At 44.6% G+C, this 17,180-nt stretch overlaps 1 protein-coding gene across 1 annotated transcript in view; it reads right to left on the minus strand.

Annotated features, from left to right (window-relative positions):
* LOC121277352 (methylthioadenosine phosphorylase) overlaps positions 1–13,609 on the minus strand; it is a 210,576-nt gene extending 196,967 nt beyond the window's left edge. Inside the window, exon 1 of the mRNA XM_041186728.1 lies at positions 13,509–13,609. Coding sequence (XP_041042662.1) covers positions 13,509–13,520 — 12 coding nt within the window. The 5' untranslated portion in view covers positions 13,521–13,609. The remainder of the gene's footprint in view (positions 1–13,508) is intronic.
* Between the last annotated feature and the right edge of the window lie 3,571 nt (positions 13,610–17,180).

Here is a 17,180-nt window from a genome sequence, read left to right on the forward strand (position 1 = left end):
CCAGCACCACTGCTGGTGCTGCTTCCAGCCTGGCTCCTTGCATCCCAAAGGAAGAAAATTCCCCTTTAATAAATAAGGAGAGTACATGGAAAATAAAACTGGGGAAAAAATGTGCAATAATACGAGCAAATAGTTACACAGAATTACAAAATCTACAGCACACAAATGGATAATTCAGCCCAAACGGTCTACCTGGCGTTTTTGCTCTCCATGAAGCTTCTTCCACCCCTCTTCATCTAAGCACATGCTTCTATTCCCTTCACCTTCAGATGCTTATCAAGCTTCCCCTTACACGTATCCAAAATAAAACAACTCCATACACTCTTTGTAACATTTCTGCTAAAATTTCTCCATCTAGTCCAGAGCTGATGAAAACATCTTCTTTTAAATATTCCTCCTTTCCCTCTGGGCAAGAGCAAGCACATGTGAAGGATGGTCACTGACTGCTGGCACTCTTTGCTCAAGCATCATTCTTTGTGTACAAGCCTGAATTGTGCTTGTCAACTGAACAAGATTGTACACAAAAGACCCAAGAGAAAATTAATAGCATACAGAATCAAGGGGAACATGTCTTTAATAAGAGATGCAAGGAAAGCAGAAACAGAATAGGTCAAAAAAGAATTTCTTGGACTATCATAGAATGCTTACACACCACAGAAAGAAGCCATACGGCCCATCATGTGCATGACAGCTCTCTGCAAGAGCCAACTCAGCTAGTCCCATTACCCTGCCCATTCCTTGTTCCTTTAGGTACTTATCCAATCCCCTTTGAAAGCCCAAATGTATCTGCCTCCACCACACTCAAGACAGTGAATTTCATATTCCAGTCACTCGCTGTGTAAAAACATTTTCTCAGGTCGCCTTTGGCTCTTTTGCAAACCACCTTAAATCAGTGTCTTCTGGTTTTCCAATGGGAAGAGTTTCGCTCTATTTACTCTGTCTAGATTCCTCATGATTTTGAGCAATTCTATCAAACCTCCTCTCAACCTTCTGGAAGCAGAACAGCCCCAGCTTCTCCAATTTATCCAGGTAATTAAAGTTCCTCATTCCTGGAATCATTCTTGTAAATCACTTATGTACCCTTACTAAAGTTCACACATCCTTCCTAAAGTGTGGTGCCCAGAATTCCAGTTTAGGCACAACCAGAATTTTATAAAGGTTCAACATAACATTCTTGCTTTTGTACTTTTTTTAAATCACTCTCTCAACCTGCCCTTCAATGACTTGTGCACATATACCCAGAGGTCTCTGTTCCTGAACCCCCTTTAGAATTGCCCCCTTTATTTTATATTGCTTCGCCTTGTCATTTCTGCTAAAATGTACCACTTCATACTTGTCTGTGTTAAATTTCATCTGCCATGTACCTGCCTATTCCACCAGCCCATTTACATCCTGATGAAGTCTATCACTATCCATCCAAGTTTTAAGTCATCTGAAAGCTTTGAAATTGTGCCCTGTACATCAAAGTCTAGGTCATAACATATCTCAAGAAAAGCAGTGGAACTCCACTGTATACCATCATCCAGCCCAAAAAAACAACCGTTCACAATTACTCTCCATTTCCTGTCAAGCTGCCGACTTCATGTCCATGCTGCCACTTTCCCTTTTATTCCATGGTTTTCAACTTTGCTGGCAAGCCTATCATGTGGCACTTCATTAACTGCCTTTAGGAAGTTTTTGTTTTTGTCTCTTTTCTTGCCTGATCACCATTCCCTTTTGCTCTGGAAGACTAACTCTACTGACATTCAATCCCCCCTGTCTTCCACTTCATCACAGACCTTCCTTTTATCCTTGTCCCACCCTCCCCTTGCTTAAAACCTATTACATTTCTAACATTGCTTCCCAATTCTGATGAAAGGTCCTTGACCCGAAATGTTAACTCTGTTTCTCTCTCCACAGATGCTGACAGACCTGTTAAGTATTGCCAGCATTTTCTGATTTTGTTTCAGATTTCCAGCATCTGCTGCATTCTGCTTTTTGATAGGTAGCAGAGGCAGTTCAGTGCATAAACGTTTGAAGCAATACACTATGGAAGAATAGGGAAATGTGCTATAAATGGAATAGAGAAACAGACATTCAGGTCATTAAAAAGATGACAGTGCAATTAGATAAGTCCACAAAAAGACAAACAGAGTCTTTGGTTTTGTGCTACAGGCAAGAAAAGCAAATATAGTTGCTGACGAACATATGTAAAACTCCTTTAATTAGGCCAGAGATACAAAACTGTACAGTCTTTGGCAACTAAAAAGGTATACTAATGGAAGAGCAATCGGAGGTTCGCTGGGGCATAATTTCATTACAAAGAGGCCTGGAAGCTACGATATTTTTCCACCAGAGCTGATAAAGATTTTCAAGGTTAAGAACTGTTACAATAAGCTCATAATTGACAGATTGTTTCCAGTAGACGGTAACAAGACAGCACACATTTAAGATTAATCAAAGAATTAAAAGTGAGTTTAGAAAAGAACAATTTCCATAGAATGCAGTTAGAATGTGAAAATATTGGTAACACAATATTAAAGCAGAGTCCACAAATTCCATGAAAAAAGGAATCAGACAGCTATCTGGAAAAGAACATTGAAAATAAAGAGATTGAGCAGAGTAGTGGGATTAGATCATGTGCTTCATGTAAAGTAAAGGAACAGCACAGAGCTGATGGGCCAAACAATCACTTGCTGTCCAGCAACAGTCTGGGATATTCAGAGGCAGCCTATCCTGATTGGCTATCAGAATATACATGGGGCCAACATTCAACCAAGTCTATGCAGTTCAAATTCAAAACAGCAACAACATGCTGCAGATGGTCATCATTTGAAGAAACTGCTCTTCAACTTCTGGTTCCATTTCAGTCCCACACTCCTAATCTTTGGCCACCCCAAAGTGGAGGGGGACGGGCAAGGTCAGAGGAACTCCTCGCAGGTCTGGCTAAAGTGGGTATCCACAGGTGCAGGTTGAACAGGGTCCAAGGGATGGTCACTCTGGCTGCCTGCCTCTCTTCCACAGTCTTGTCCTCACCCCTCTGGCCCTGGGGAGGGAGGATGCTGTGTCCAACAGTTCACTCAACGCCTTCTGCAACCAATGGGCACCAAAGAGCGGCAGATAGCACAAATAACACTAACTTTCCTTGTTTATTCATGATTTAGTTCTGTATAAGTTGTGCCCACATACACGGGAGGCACTTTTGTTTGTTTTTTTGTGTACCTTTTTTTTAAATTAAGAAAGGTATACTATAGATGAAGTTATTGGCTACTTAAACATAAATTACATTTTCCAGCTTGATTTTTGGAATAAAAGAATGTAACAATTAGCACAGCCAATGAAGTGGGAAGGAGGGAGGAAGGAAGAGGAAGGAGAAGACTTGCACTTATAAAGAGATTTTTGCAACCACTGGACATCTCAAAGTGCCTTACAGCCAATGAAATACTTTTGAAGTGTAGTCACTGTTGCAACATAAGAAATCTGGCAACCAATTTGCACACAGCAAGCTCCCACAAACAGCAATTCAATAACAATCAGATTTTTTTTGTGATGTTGATTGAGGGGTAAATATGAGCCCTTGCTCTCCCTCAAAATGGTGCCTTGGAATCTTTTACATTCACTCAAGCAGGTAGGATGAGACCTTGGTTTAATACTTCACCCAAAAGATGGCACCTCAGGCAGTACAGCACACCCTCAGTAATGCACTGTGAGGGTCAGCATAGGTTTCAGCTAGACAATGGTATTTTGGTCAATGTTCTAACAAAGAATGAATACTGTAAGGATGCAGGGACCCTCCAGACACTTTATTTTACTTGTCCATTACAAAGGACCAGTTGCATAGACAGGCCCAAGAACCTAAATATGACCTCATACGTAAATTGGGTATCTAATAATAAACTCTGTAATAAGGATGAACTCACTCAATACTGTATTGTATTGTTTAGGTTCCGCCAGGGCCATTCAGCTCCTGACCTCATTACATCCTTAGTCCAATCACAGACAAAGAGTTGAAAAGAGGTGAGGTGAGTGTGACTGCCCTTAATATCAAGGCAACATTTGACCAAGTGTGGCATCAAGGAATCCTAGCAAAACTGGAGTCAATGGGAATTGGGGGAAAAACTCTCAACTCAGAGTCATCCCTAGCACAAAGGAGGATAGTGGTGATTGTTGGAGGCCAATCATCTCAATCCCAGGACATCGCTGCAGGACTCCCTCAGGGTAGTGTCCTAGACCCAATTATCTTCAGCTACTTTATCAATTACTTTCCCTCCATCATAATGTCAGAAGTGGGGATGTTCACTGATGATTGCACAATGTTCAGCAACATTCGCGACTCCTCAGGTACTAAAGCAGTCCGTGTCCATACACAGCAAGACCTGGACAACATTCAGGCTTAGGCTGATTAGTGGCAAGTAACACTCACGGCACACAAGTGCCAGGTAATGACATCTCCAACAAGAGAGAATCCAACCATCTCCCCTTGGCATTCAATGGCATTACTATCATAGCAACCCCCACTATCAATATCCTGGGGATTACCATCGACCAGAAACTGAACTGGACTAGCCATATAAATATTGTGCTGGTCAGAGGCTGGGAATTCTATGGAGAGTAGCTCACCTCCTGACTCTCCAAAGCCTGTCCACTTTCTACAAGTCACAAGTCAGGATTGTGATGGAATATTCTCCACTTGCCTGGATGACTGCAGCTCCAGTGACACTCAAGAAGCTTGCCACCATCCAGGACACAACAGCCCACTTGGTTAGCACTCCATCCACCACCAATGCACAGCGGCAGCAATGTGTACCATCTATAAGATGCTTTGCAGCAACTCACCAAGACTCCTTCAACAGCACCTTCCAAGCCCACTATCTCCTCTAAGGACAAGGGCAGTAGTTATATGGGAACACCAGCACCTGCCAAGTTCCCCTCCAAGCCACTCAACATCCTGACTCGGAACTACATCACCGTTCCTTCACTGTTGCTGGGTCGAAATCCTGGAACTCTCTCTCTAACAGTACTGTGGTGTACCCTACACCACAGGGACTGCAGCAGTTCAAGAAAGCAACTCACCACCACCTTCTCTAGGGCAATTAGGGATAGGCAATAAAAAAGGGCTGGCCTAGGTAGCGACACAATGTCCCGTGAAAGAATTTTGAAAAAGATCTGTGTCACGATGTCTGGTTTTCTTTTTTGGATTAACACAGGGGTTCCCAACCTGTGGGTTGTGAGCCTCGGAGCTCAGACTGAGTTTTGAGTTGAGCCCCTTTAAATGTTTGTTTTTTTTTCTGTCAGAGGGTGTGGCTTAATCACCTGTTCTGAGGCCTGATTGCAGCTATCATCACAGCCTGTACAAAGGCAAGGTCTTCACTTTTTTCAGGGCACACCAACAATTTTAAACCATCCCCCATTTCCCCCTCCCCCTACACCCCCCCCCCCCCCCCCCCCCCCACCCCACCCCCACCACTCAACAAATCTCTCCCCAATTTTCTCTCTAAGGTTACATGACATCTGAGGCATTAAAATAGGGTCACATCAGTAAAAAGTTCAAGAAGCACTGGACTAACAATCTCTTCCCTCATTTTCATCGTCCCATTACTGGTGGCCAAGCCATCAGCTGCCTTGGGTTCAAGCTCTGGAATTTCCTCCCTAAAGCTCTTTAGCTCTCTCTCCTCCTCCAAGATACTTTTTCAAACCTACCTCTTTGCCCAAGTTTTTGGTCAACCATTCTCATATTTCTTTAGCTGGCTTGGTGTCAAACATCAATAATACTCCTGTGAAATACCATGGGATGTTTTATGTTCTATGCATTATATAAATGCAAGTCGTTGTTGTTCACAAGCTGTACCTCTCAAACTATAAAGTACAAATCAGGCTCTAAAAAGTCAAATAACTACAGGCAAAGCCAAGAATTGTAACTCGGAGCTGGATTCAGGTAAGTATTGGCTGGGACAAATGGCAGCCCTCAGCAATAATAGTAATGGGGAATTTTAACTCCAGGGCCCTCTGCATGCCATCTGTTAACTGGCTGGAGGGCAGGATCAAATGATCAGTAGGAAGATGACAACCAGTCAACACCAGGGTAGGCTCATTGGCAGAAAGACAGTTTTTGGAAGCCCAGGACAAGGGGGGCCTAAACTTGCTGTATGGAAACTGGAGAATCAATCCTGCCCGCCCTGGCCCCACAAGAATGCCCTTCTTACCTGCTGAAAAGAGCAAGGTAAAACAGAAGAGAGTGCGATCCAGTATTGAAGTACTTTTTTTATTCATTCAAGGAATGTGGGCTTCACTGGCTGGTTCAGCATTTATTGCCCATCTCTAGTTGCCCTTGAGAAGGTGGTGGTGAGCTGCCTTCTTGAACCACTGCAGCTGATGTAGAGTAGGTACACCCACACTGCCGTTAGGAAGGGAGTTCCAGGACTTTGGCCCAGCGACAGTGAAGGAACGGTGATATATTTGCATGTCAGGATGGTGAATGGCTTGAGAGGGGAACTTCCAGGTCATGGTGTTCCCATCTATCTGCTGCCCTTATCCTTCCAGATGGCAGCGGTCGTGGGTTTGGAAGGTGTTGTCGAAGCAGCCTTGGTGAATTCCTGCAGTGTATCTTGTAGATGGTACACACTGCTGCTACTGTGCATCAGTGGTGGAGGGAGTGAATGTTTGTGGGTGCCAATCAAACGGGCTGCTTTGTCCTGGACGGTGTCAAGCTTCTTGAGTGTTGTGGGAGCTGCACTCATCCAGGCAAGCAGGGAGTATTCCATCACACTCCTGACTTTTGCCTTGTAGATGGTGGACAGACTTTGGAGAGTCAGATGAGTTACTCCCCACAGGATTCCTAGCCTCTGACCTGCTCTTGTAGCCACAGTATTTTTTATGGCTAGTTCAGTTCAGTTTCTGGTCAGTGGTAAGTCCCAGGGTGTTGATAGTGGGAGATAGTGTGATCGTAATGCTATTGAATGTCAGGGGTGATGGTTAGATTCTCTTGTTGGAGATGGTTATTGTCTGACACTTCAGTGGTGCAGATGTTACTTGCCACTTGTCAGCCCAAGACTGGATGTTGCTGCATTTGGACATGGGCTGCTTCAGTATCTGATGGGTCATGAATGGTGAACATTATACGATCATCAGCAAATGTCCCCACTTCCGACCTCATGATGGAAGGAAGGTCATTGATGAAGCAGCTGAAGATGGTTGAGCCTAGGAAACTACTCTGAGGAACTCCTGCAGTGATGTCCTGGAGCTGAGATAACTGACCTCCAACAACCATCTTCCTTTGTGCTAGGTGTGGCTCCAACCAGCAGAGCTTTCCTCCTGATTCCCATTGACTCCAGTTCGCTAGTGCTCCTTGATGCCACACTCAGTCAAATGCTGCCTTGATGTCAAGGGTAGTCAAACTCATCTCACCTTGAGAGTTCAGCTCTTTTGACCATGTTTGAACCAAGGCTGTAATGAGCTCTGGAGCCAAGTGGCCCTGGCTGAAGCCAAACTGGGTGTCAGTGAGCAGGTTATTGCTAAGCAAGTGCCGCTTGATAGAACTGTTGATGACCCCTTCTGTTACTTTATTGATGATCGAGAGTAGACTGATAATGGCGGTAATTGGCTGGGTTGAATTTGTCCTGCCTTTTGTGTACAGGGGGTGATACTGCGGATCTCTGGAGGAGGCCAAGATGGATCATCCACTCGGCACTTCTGGCTGAAGATTGTAGCAAATACTTCAGCCTTGTCTTTTGCACTGATGTGCTGGGCTCTCCCATCATTGAAGATGGGGATATCTGTGAAGCCTCCTCCTCCAGCGAGTTGTTTAATTGTCCACCACCATTCACGACTGAATGTGGCAAGGCTGCAGAGCTTAGATCTGATCCATTGGTTGTGGGATCACTTAGCTCTGTCTTTCACTTGCTGCTTATGCTGTTTGGCACACAAGTAGTCCTGTGTTATAGCTTTACCAGGTTGACACCTCATTTTTAGGTATGCCTGGTGCTGCTCCTGGCATGCCCTCCTGCACTCTTCATTGAACCAGGGTTGATCCCCTGGCTTGATGATAATGATAGAGTGGGGGATATGTCAGGCCATTAGTTACAGATTGTGTTCGAGTACAATTCTGCTGCTGTTGATGGCCCACAGCACCTCATGGATGCCCAGTCTTGAGTTGCTAGATCTGATTGAAATCTATCCCATTTAGCACATGCCACACAACACGATGGAGGGTATCCTCAATGTGAAGGCAGAACTTAGACCCCACAATGACTGTGCGGTGGTCACTTCTACCGATACTGTCATGGACAGATGCATCTGCGGCGGGCAGGTTGGTGAGGATGAGGTCAAGTATGTTTTTCTCCCTTGTTTGTTCCCTCAGCACCTGCCACAGAGCCAGGTCAGTCGTCATGCAGCAGAGCCATCTTGATGATGAAGTTGTTGAGGGTAACACCCAGCCACTTTTAACTGCCCTTCTGCCAGGTTTCTGTCAGGTGGGTAGGGTTAAAATTTCCCTTCATCTTTTACATTTAAAACAATACAATCCTCAAATACCATGAGTTTCAGTTAGCTGCAGCATGAATAAATTTACAGATATACCTGAAGTTTATATATGTAGCCTGAAGGGTACAGTATCATTATCATGTAAGTAATATTTTGACCTTTTGCTCATCATGTGACATATTGCTTCAGTGTGCTTTAACAATGCACGCTGTTGCATATATAATTTGATATTAGAATCTACATTTGAACTTTTGATGTGAGTGACAATCATGATTTACAGGTGACAAAAAAGCACAAACTGGCACTTCAAGAAGATTATGTAAACTTTTAAATAATTAACCTTTAACAAAATGCTTCCATCATACAATAAATAGACAGGTCAGTGTGAGTGGGGCGGGGAGTGAGGTAGAGATATAAAACATCACAAGCGAATTGTTGCAAAGTGAAATCGTAAGGAACAGAAATGTTAGAAACATAAAGGGGCAAGCATGTAGGCCTTGGAGAGAAAGATAATTAAAAATCAGGTCGTGTAACCAAAAGAAACATCCTGACCTTAATTTGTAACTATGTTGGAAAACTACATCTCAGAAACCATAGCAATTGTGTGCTGCAAGATAAACTGTTTATTTCCAATTTTCTCCTATTTCCGTCCTCACCTGAAAGCAGCAACTCCCATTGGCTCAGATACATCTGTGAGATTGAAACTGAAAAAACATAAATACCTGGACAAACTCAGCAGGTCTGAGAGCATCTGCATGGAGGGATACAGTTGACGTTTCGAATCCGTATGACCCTTCATCAGAACTAAGACATATAGAAATGAGATGAAATATAAGCTGGTAGAGGGGGTTGGGACAGGTAGAGCTCAATAGGGCGCCAGTGATAGGTGAAGGCCAAGAAGAGACTGCCAAAGATGTCATAGACAAAAGGGTGTTGACGGTGGTGATATTATCTAAAGGATGTGCTAATGGGGACATTAAGGGTAGAAAGCAGGGCAAGCTAGTGGCAGATGGCCCTAGTGGGGGTGGGGTGGGGGGAAGGGATCGAAATGGGCTAAAAGGTGGAGATGAAACAATAGATCGGAACAAATTTAAAAATAGGAGGGAAAAAAATATATTTGTAAAAAATTATAAATTATTGGGAAAAGGGGGATTGGAAAGGGGGTGGGGATGGAGGAGAGAGTTCATGATCTGAAATTGTTGAACTCAATATTAAGTCCAGAAGACTGTAAAGTGCCTAGTCGGAAGATGAGATGCTGTTCCTCCAGTTTGCGTTGAGCTTCACTGGAACATTGCAGCAGGCCAAGGATGGACATGTGGGCATGAGAGCAGGGTGGTGTGTTGAAATGGCAAGTGACAGGAAGGTCTGGGTCATGCTTGCGGACAGACCGAAGGTGTTCCGCAAAGCGGCCACCCAGTCTGCGTTTGGTCTCTCCAATGTAGAGGAGCCCTGAAACTGAACCTTCCTTCAGTGAAATATATTCCTCGATGCTTTATCCTGTCAAATCCAAATTACCTCGAGGACACAACAAATAATGTCTTTAACATGGTAAAGTGGCCAAAGGCACATCACAGGTGTGTTATCAACCAAAATCTGACACTCAGCCACATGAGATATTAGGACAGGTGATGTGCAGTCTTTAAGGATGAGGAGACATAATGAAGCAGAGAGGCTTATGGAGGGATTCCCAGGGCTATAGGCCTAGGTAGCTGAAGGCACAGCTGCCAGTGGTGGAGAGAAGAAAATTAGGGATGCGCAAGAGGCCAGAATTGAAGGAACCCAAGAGGCAGAGGGTCATAGACCTGGAGATTACAAGAATAGAGAGAGGTAAAGCCATGGAGGAATTTGAAAACAAGGGTGGGAACTTTAAAATAACCTAATAATTCCTTTACTGTAGGTATCAGAAAGCATATGAAATGTGGCAATTTGTTACCTGATCAAATATAAAGCTCTGGGTTATCTTCCCCATGTCAGAGGCTCAACCTGGCTCCTGCCTTGACTTTCTATGCTACAAACGACAGTGACATTGAACATAAAGGCAGAATTAGCCAACAACATGGCCAACACCAGCACAAGCAGCTGAAGCCTTTCTGTTCATTTTTTAAATGGCTTTACTTGTATAGGGTTTACTATTGAGGAAATAATTAGTATCAAAGCTTTTAGAACATTTTTCCAAAAACAGTATCTATAAGCAGAACCCAGCATGGAGACGTGCACTAGGGATCTACTTTTTGCTCCAACAATTTCCAGTTACTTGAAAAGCCTCATACAGGGAAATGGTAGCCAAAGATTTGCCACTGTATGTACAACATCGTGGAAATGCCATTATTTTTGTTATTTAGTCCAACTTTTTAAACTGCAAACATGATGAGATTATCAGGAAGGTAAAAAGTTACTGAAATACCTTTTTGTAAAGAGTTGCTTTAAAAAGTATGAATTTTCCTGCTTCATCTGGTGCATAAATTTGTAAAAACAATTCCTTTAATGTAAAAATCAATATCCTTGAGCCACAAACTAAATCCACTCACTCCTCCCTGCATAGTTTCATGCTTTCTGCTCACAAGGTTGGAGAAGGTACACAACTTGTTTTATTTTACCAACACTAATGCTCTGACAATACTGGTGAAAATATTAAGAAAAAGATTTTACTTCACCCCGCTATGAAAAAGTATGTTTTCAATACCGGACAGATATTAAGTTTAAAATTGACTTGATATGAATATCGGAGTAAAGGATGTAAGAATTGTTTTATCATTTAATAGAATAGATATGATATATATAACTCAGATAACATTGTGCTTATCAAAGCAATATTCTCTTTGTGATGATTCAATCACGCACTAGTTTTCAAAGATGGACACCAATATGTGACATTTAAAAACAAACTTCACTGCAATCTGATAGGAAAACAATGCGATCAGAGTGTAGCCAATAACCCTTAAATTAGATCTGGATGTGTGACAAAGGAATGGCAAGATACAAGATTAGCAATACAACTATCATTGCGGCTTTGTGCCCTTGCGCAACAACTGTTATCAGGATCAAATCGAAGTGAAAATGAATTCTCAACTGCTCCTGTTTATCTCACGGGAGCTCATAGAAGCCTATAAAATTCTAACAGGACTAGACAGGGTAGATGCAGGAAGGATATTCCTGATGGCGGGGCAGTCCAGAACCAGGGGTCACAGTCTGAGGATACGGGGTAGACCATTTAGGACTGAGGTGAGGAGAAATTTCTTCACCCAGAGTGGTGAGCCTGTGGAATTCACTACCACAGAAAGTAGTTGAGACCAAAACATTGTGTGTTTTCAAGAAGGAGTTAGATATAGCTCTTGGGGCAAAAGGGATCAAAGGGTATGGGGTGAAATTGGGAGAAGGCTATTGAGTTGGATGATCAGCCATGATCATAATGAATGACTGAGCAGGCTCAAAGGGCCGAATGGCCTACTCCTGCTCCTATTTTCTATGTTTCTATATTATCCTTTTGAAGCAGATTCTCTGGTCATCCTCTTGTTGGCATTTCCATTCAGATAATTACAATGGGATATGATTAAAGTTTGGCTCTTTTCATATTTTTTGCATGGTATCCTGAATGTCACAAACATTTGTGATGAATGTTTGCATGCACAAGTCTTTTGAATTTGGAAGCATTTTAAGAGTTGATGATGCTAATGTTTGTAAAATGTGCCATGATGAAAGCCATTTGAAAAGGGAAGCACAGTGATTCCTAACTAACGACCACAAAATAGACAAATACTTCCATCACTGGAGTAACATGTGTCATGGTGTGCTTATTTTAAAGATGTTAATGTAACACGATGAGTTGATACGATGGCAAGTTTGATTACACAATTTATGCTACAGTTCCAAAGGACTTTATCAGCACAGAGAGCTTTCAGAAAAACTGATTATTTGTATCCTTGTATGTTCACTGGAAGACACCAAGATTACAAAACACAGGATGCATGTTACAATATGGTTTTGTAAATTTATCACTGGAATCTTATATTTTTGTTGTTTCCTGTTATGAGTTTATTGAAGAATTAAATAAAGCTCTAGACTGTTTTAATGAATTTGAGTTTTGATCTTCTTTGTCACATTATCGTATACCAGTATTGTGAAAGTGCTCATCTGCGGGAGGCCGAAGGTTGGTGCATATCAGGAAATAAAATCACAACTTCTTAAATTAGACAATGGTCAATCAACATATCACCTTCCCTTTAAAGTGTGATATTTGCCGACTACGGTCAATCACGAAAAGTATGTAGCACATCATCTTAGCCACTATAGTAGAGCTCAAACACTGCACGTCTTCCTCCAAATGACTGTGGTGCCCTCACAGTAATGTTTCAGGGCGCAGCTCCGCCCAGGGACCCCTCGACAGGAGACCCAAGCACAAAATCAGCCACCAAAGCATCTGCAGCAAAGCAGGAGTTAAATGTCTCCCGCTAACTGGTGAATGCGGTGATGCAGCGAGCCAACACAGCCCGAGCTGTGGGTGTTGATGAGCTTTGACCTTACCCTAATTGGCAGCAAGTTCCGACCATAACGTTGGACTCAGCCACTGAACAATAAGCAACTACAACAAAAACAAAAATAGCTGGAAAAACTCAGGTCTGACAGCATCTGTGGAGAGGAAGACAGAGTTAACGCTTCAAGTCCGTATGACTTCAGAACAATAAGCAGCTCCCCCGGTACAGCTCTGAAGAAGAGCCATAAGGACTCAAAACTCTGTCTCTCAACAGATGCTGCCAGACCTGCTGAGTTTTTCCAGCATTTTCTGTTTTTAATCTCCGGTTACACCGGCCAGACAGCCCACTCCCCGGTTGCACTGACCACTTTCTGTCTGCATTAACCACCTCCCTCCCCAGTTACACCGAGCAGAATGCCCGCTCCCACGTGTCCTCCGCCTCATTCACTAACCCCGGCGGCAGAATTCGGTCCAGAGGCAGCGCCTAGTCTGGCGGCAAGTCAGTGCCCGAGGGCCAGAGGCGCAGTGAATAGAGCAGCTGAGAGAATATCTGCGACCCGCAGCTAGAGCGCGGCCTTACCTTCACCTCCATCCCCGTTTGGTGTTTCACAAGGCGGACCCGCGTTTCTTTATAAGCTTCCGGCGTAAGGAACGCGCCTGAGCTCTGCAGGAAGAGACTGTCAGCAGGTTGTTATCAGCAGCAACTTCAAAACTCAGAGTCAGAGATCTAGTTAACATGAAGCATGTCAAAATAAAACGGAAACATTGTGATACAAGCTTTATTGAAATTGTTACGAGATGTAACTAGTCTGAACTGAAAGGGAAGGTCAGCCTTTGAACGGAACTGAATGAAAGAGCGAGGAGGGGAAGAAAACTATCGGGTCGAATGCATTCAATCGTAGTCACTTTTTTCAAAGTTGTTGGGTGATATATGACCAGAGTTTCCAAACCTGACCCGCACCTCTCCGATTGACTGCACTTAAACCTGATTTCATCTACAATTTAGCGACTGACCCCTCAGTGTGGAGTTTTGACTGGCCACAAGCTGGTGTTACAACAGGGGATAATTATGAGCTGGAGGTGCTGCTACTATGAATAGGAAATTCAAGATGCTGTCACCCAGATTATCAGTTATATCCAGTAGCAGAATTAATAGACCTGGTCGCCTCACATGAGATGTTATGAATTGCGGTTTCCCATGGGAAACTACAGAATTCTTAAAGGGTGGATGGATGCTGGTAAGATGTTTCCCCTGGTTGGGAGTCTAGAATCAGGGGGCACAATTTCAAAATAAAGGGAAAGCCACTTTGGACCAAGATTAGGACTTTTTTTTACTCAGAGGGTTGTGAATCTTTGGAATTCTCTACCCCAGGAAGCTCAGTCATTGAGTATGTTTAGAGATTGACACATTTCTAAATACCAATAACATAAAGGGATATGGGTATAGTGTGGGAACAAGCATTGAAGTTGAAGGATCATGAGGACTCGAAACGTCAACTTTGCTCTTCTCCGCCGATGCTGCCAAACCTGCTGAGGTTTTCCAGGTAATTCTGTTTTTGTTTTGGATTTCCAGCATCCGCAATTTTTTGTTTTTAGCATTGAAGTAGATGATCAGCCATGATCATATTGGATGGCAGAGCAGGCTTGATGGGCTGAATGGCCTACTCCTCCTGTGTTCCTTTGGGCACACATTGCAGAATCAGTGCATTCCCAGTGTTCGCTATGTCCTGGTCAAATTTAGCCTCAAACAACACCACCCACATTAGATTATCCAGCCATTTGTCTATTGCTGTCATGGGACCTTGTTGTGCAACCTGGCTGCTGTCCTAGATTGTATTAAGACAGTGACTACAACTCAAAAGTGTTTTAAATGCTCTGAAGTGCTTTAAGACATTGAGGTTGTGTGAGGCATTGCAGAAATTCAAACTCTTTAATGCATTTCTTGGAGACCCTTCACATCGTCACCATCATTAATAGCACCACTGAGGAAAAAGAGCAGCTCGTAGCCTGGATTGACAGAAACTGGCTTTGAGGATTTCAGTGTGCTTCCTGCTTCTTTGTCACCCTTGTTGCTGCTGGGACTACTTGTCTCTGCTTTCACAAGATGCTGCCGACAGTTTCTAATACCTACAGAAATCTGCTTCTTGGGGTTCTTGCTGGATAGATTTAACCCCTGGATGTTTGTGGCCTCCTGAATGATAGTATGGTGGTGGAAAATGTGATGGAGGCAGCATGTGGACAAGTGGGGTCAGCCCTGGCTTCTTGGTGCGAGTGTGCGACAGCTACAGGGTCACGATTCACTGGAGCCCTGAAATGTCCTAGTCAGGTGGGGATGGCAAGGATGCGATGGCAATACATGTACAGGGTGGACTAGTCAATGCTCTTTTCTTCTTTTTAGGAGAAGCCCACACTCAACGCCGCTAAGCGGAAGTGGACTGGCAGATGCCAGGCCCAGTTGGCCATAATCACCAAATACAAGCAGGAGGTGATGGAGCTGGAGAGGCGCCGTGTGCCCAGGTCCACCGGTGGCAGTGAGGCTGGGGTGCCACAGGAAGGTAAGATTGCCAAACACTGAGGTCACCATGTGTGTCCCAGCAGCCATTCCACTGTTGAATGTTCAGTGATGTAAGCTTCCAACATGGCTTGACCATTCATTATTGAATGATGAGTGCATACTGATCCAGGGGCCAGGCATGCACATTGACATTGTCTCCGCTTTAACTAATCAAATGTCCTTGTTCTTCCTTTCAGCATTACTGGAGCGGAGCTGGGAGAAGGAGGCACAGGGGCCCCCTCTCACACCTGAGGGCCCAGAACAATTAGAATCACCAGCGTCACACCATCTCAGCCAGGCAGGCACCAGTGCAGATACCAGCAACTTGGTGGCAATTAGATCATCGGCTAGTGTCCAGGGGCACAGCGGTGAGGGCATTTCACACTTGCTTGAGGTGCGGGCAGAGACAGAGAGTGCCCAGGGTGCGGCACTCAGAGGACTGTAGGGGACTGGCACATGCTGAGTCAGTGGCTGATGATGGGCCTCTGGAGTCGTTCCTGAGGCAGGAGACACTGGAAGTCCAGCAGGGTCTGCGGGAGGATCTGGCGGAGATACATGAGGCAATGCATGACATGGTCTCCATGCTGGAGGAGTCCACGCAGAGCATCACCGATGCAATGAGCCTCATGGCCGAACGCCACGCTTCCTCCATGGAGATAATGGTGACACTCGTGGAGAGGCTCCTCCAGGAGAACAATTAGGGCCTCCTGGGGTTACGCTCGGACCTGTAAAACCTCAGAGTGGCATTGACCTCAGCTGGGTATCCCAGCTGGGTGCCAATCCATCACTGGTGAGCAGGGAGGTCCGAAGCGACCTCATGTCGGTGCATGAGCTGCCTGTCATCTCTGCGGGCTCCTCAGATGAGGGTATCAGCTCCTCTGCCCCTCTGCCAGTGACCGTTGTATCCTGTAAGGCTGCAACAACTGGGGAGATGCCAGCTGTGGAACTGGCAACTCCCTCCTAGGCGGGAGCAGCACAGGCTCCACAGGCCAGAGGACGTTCGCCAAAGTCATCGAGGCCAACAGGACAACACAGTGAGCAGGCTGTCTCAGGTGCTAGTGCCAGCGAGAGGGGAGCATGTAGACGTAGCACCCAGAAACGTAAACATAAGGCACCTTAGGCACACCATGGGCTTCTCACTAGTGGTTTTTGTGTTGCCCCACTATTATAAGTTGTTGTGATGCTGAACACCTTTGCATTCAGTTTCTTTTCTTTTATTTTGTTAATTCATTAAATGCTTCATATGTGATCATGTCTCAGGGTGATTCCTTACTTCTGCAGGTGGACGGGAACTCATGATGTTATGAGTGACTTGTTTGTCATTGAGTTTTATTGATGAGGCACACGGTTAATGTTCATAACCAGGCAGATGTTGCTCTCAGGTATTGCATATGGAGCCTGCAGCCCTAACATGTGTTGGAGGTCTATCTGTGGTGGGGTAGCTGAAGGTTTGTTGGGTTAAAGCCTCCCGGACGTCCCTGCCTCCCTGGAGGTTGCCTGGGTCAACGTCTACCCGCTCAGTGTTCTCCAGAGTGTGCTCGTCCTCAGATTCACTACTGGACTCGTCGTGTGCAGCCGGAGCATCCGTGTCTACATCTTCTTCCTCTGCTGTGTCCCCCCTTTACAGCGCCAGATTGTGGAGAGCGTAGCATGCAACCACTATCACCGACACACGATCTGGGGGGTATTGGAGTGTGC

Source organism: Carcharodon carcharias, chromosome 4 (genome assembly GCF_017639515.1).
Source record: "Carcharodon carcharias isolate sCarCar2 chromosome 4, sCarCar2.pri, whole genome shotgun sequence".
NCBI classification, from domain to species: Eukaryota; Metazoa; Chordata; class Chondrichthyes; order Lamniformes; family Lamnidae; genus Carcharodon; species Carcharodon carcharias.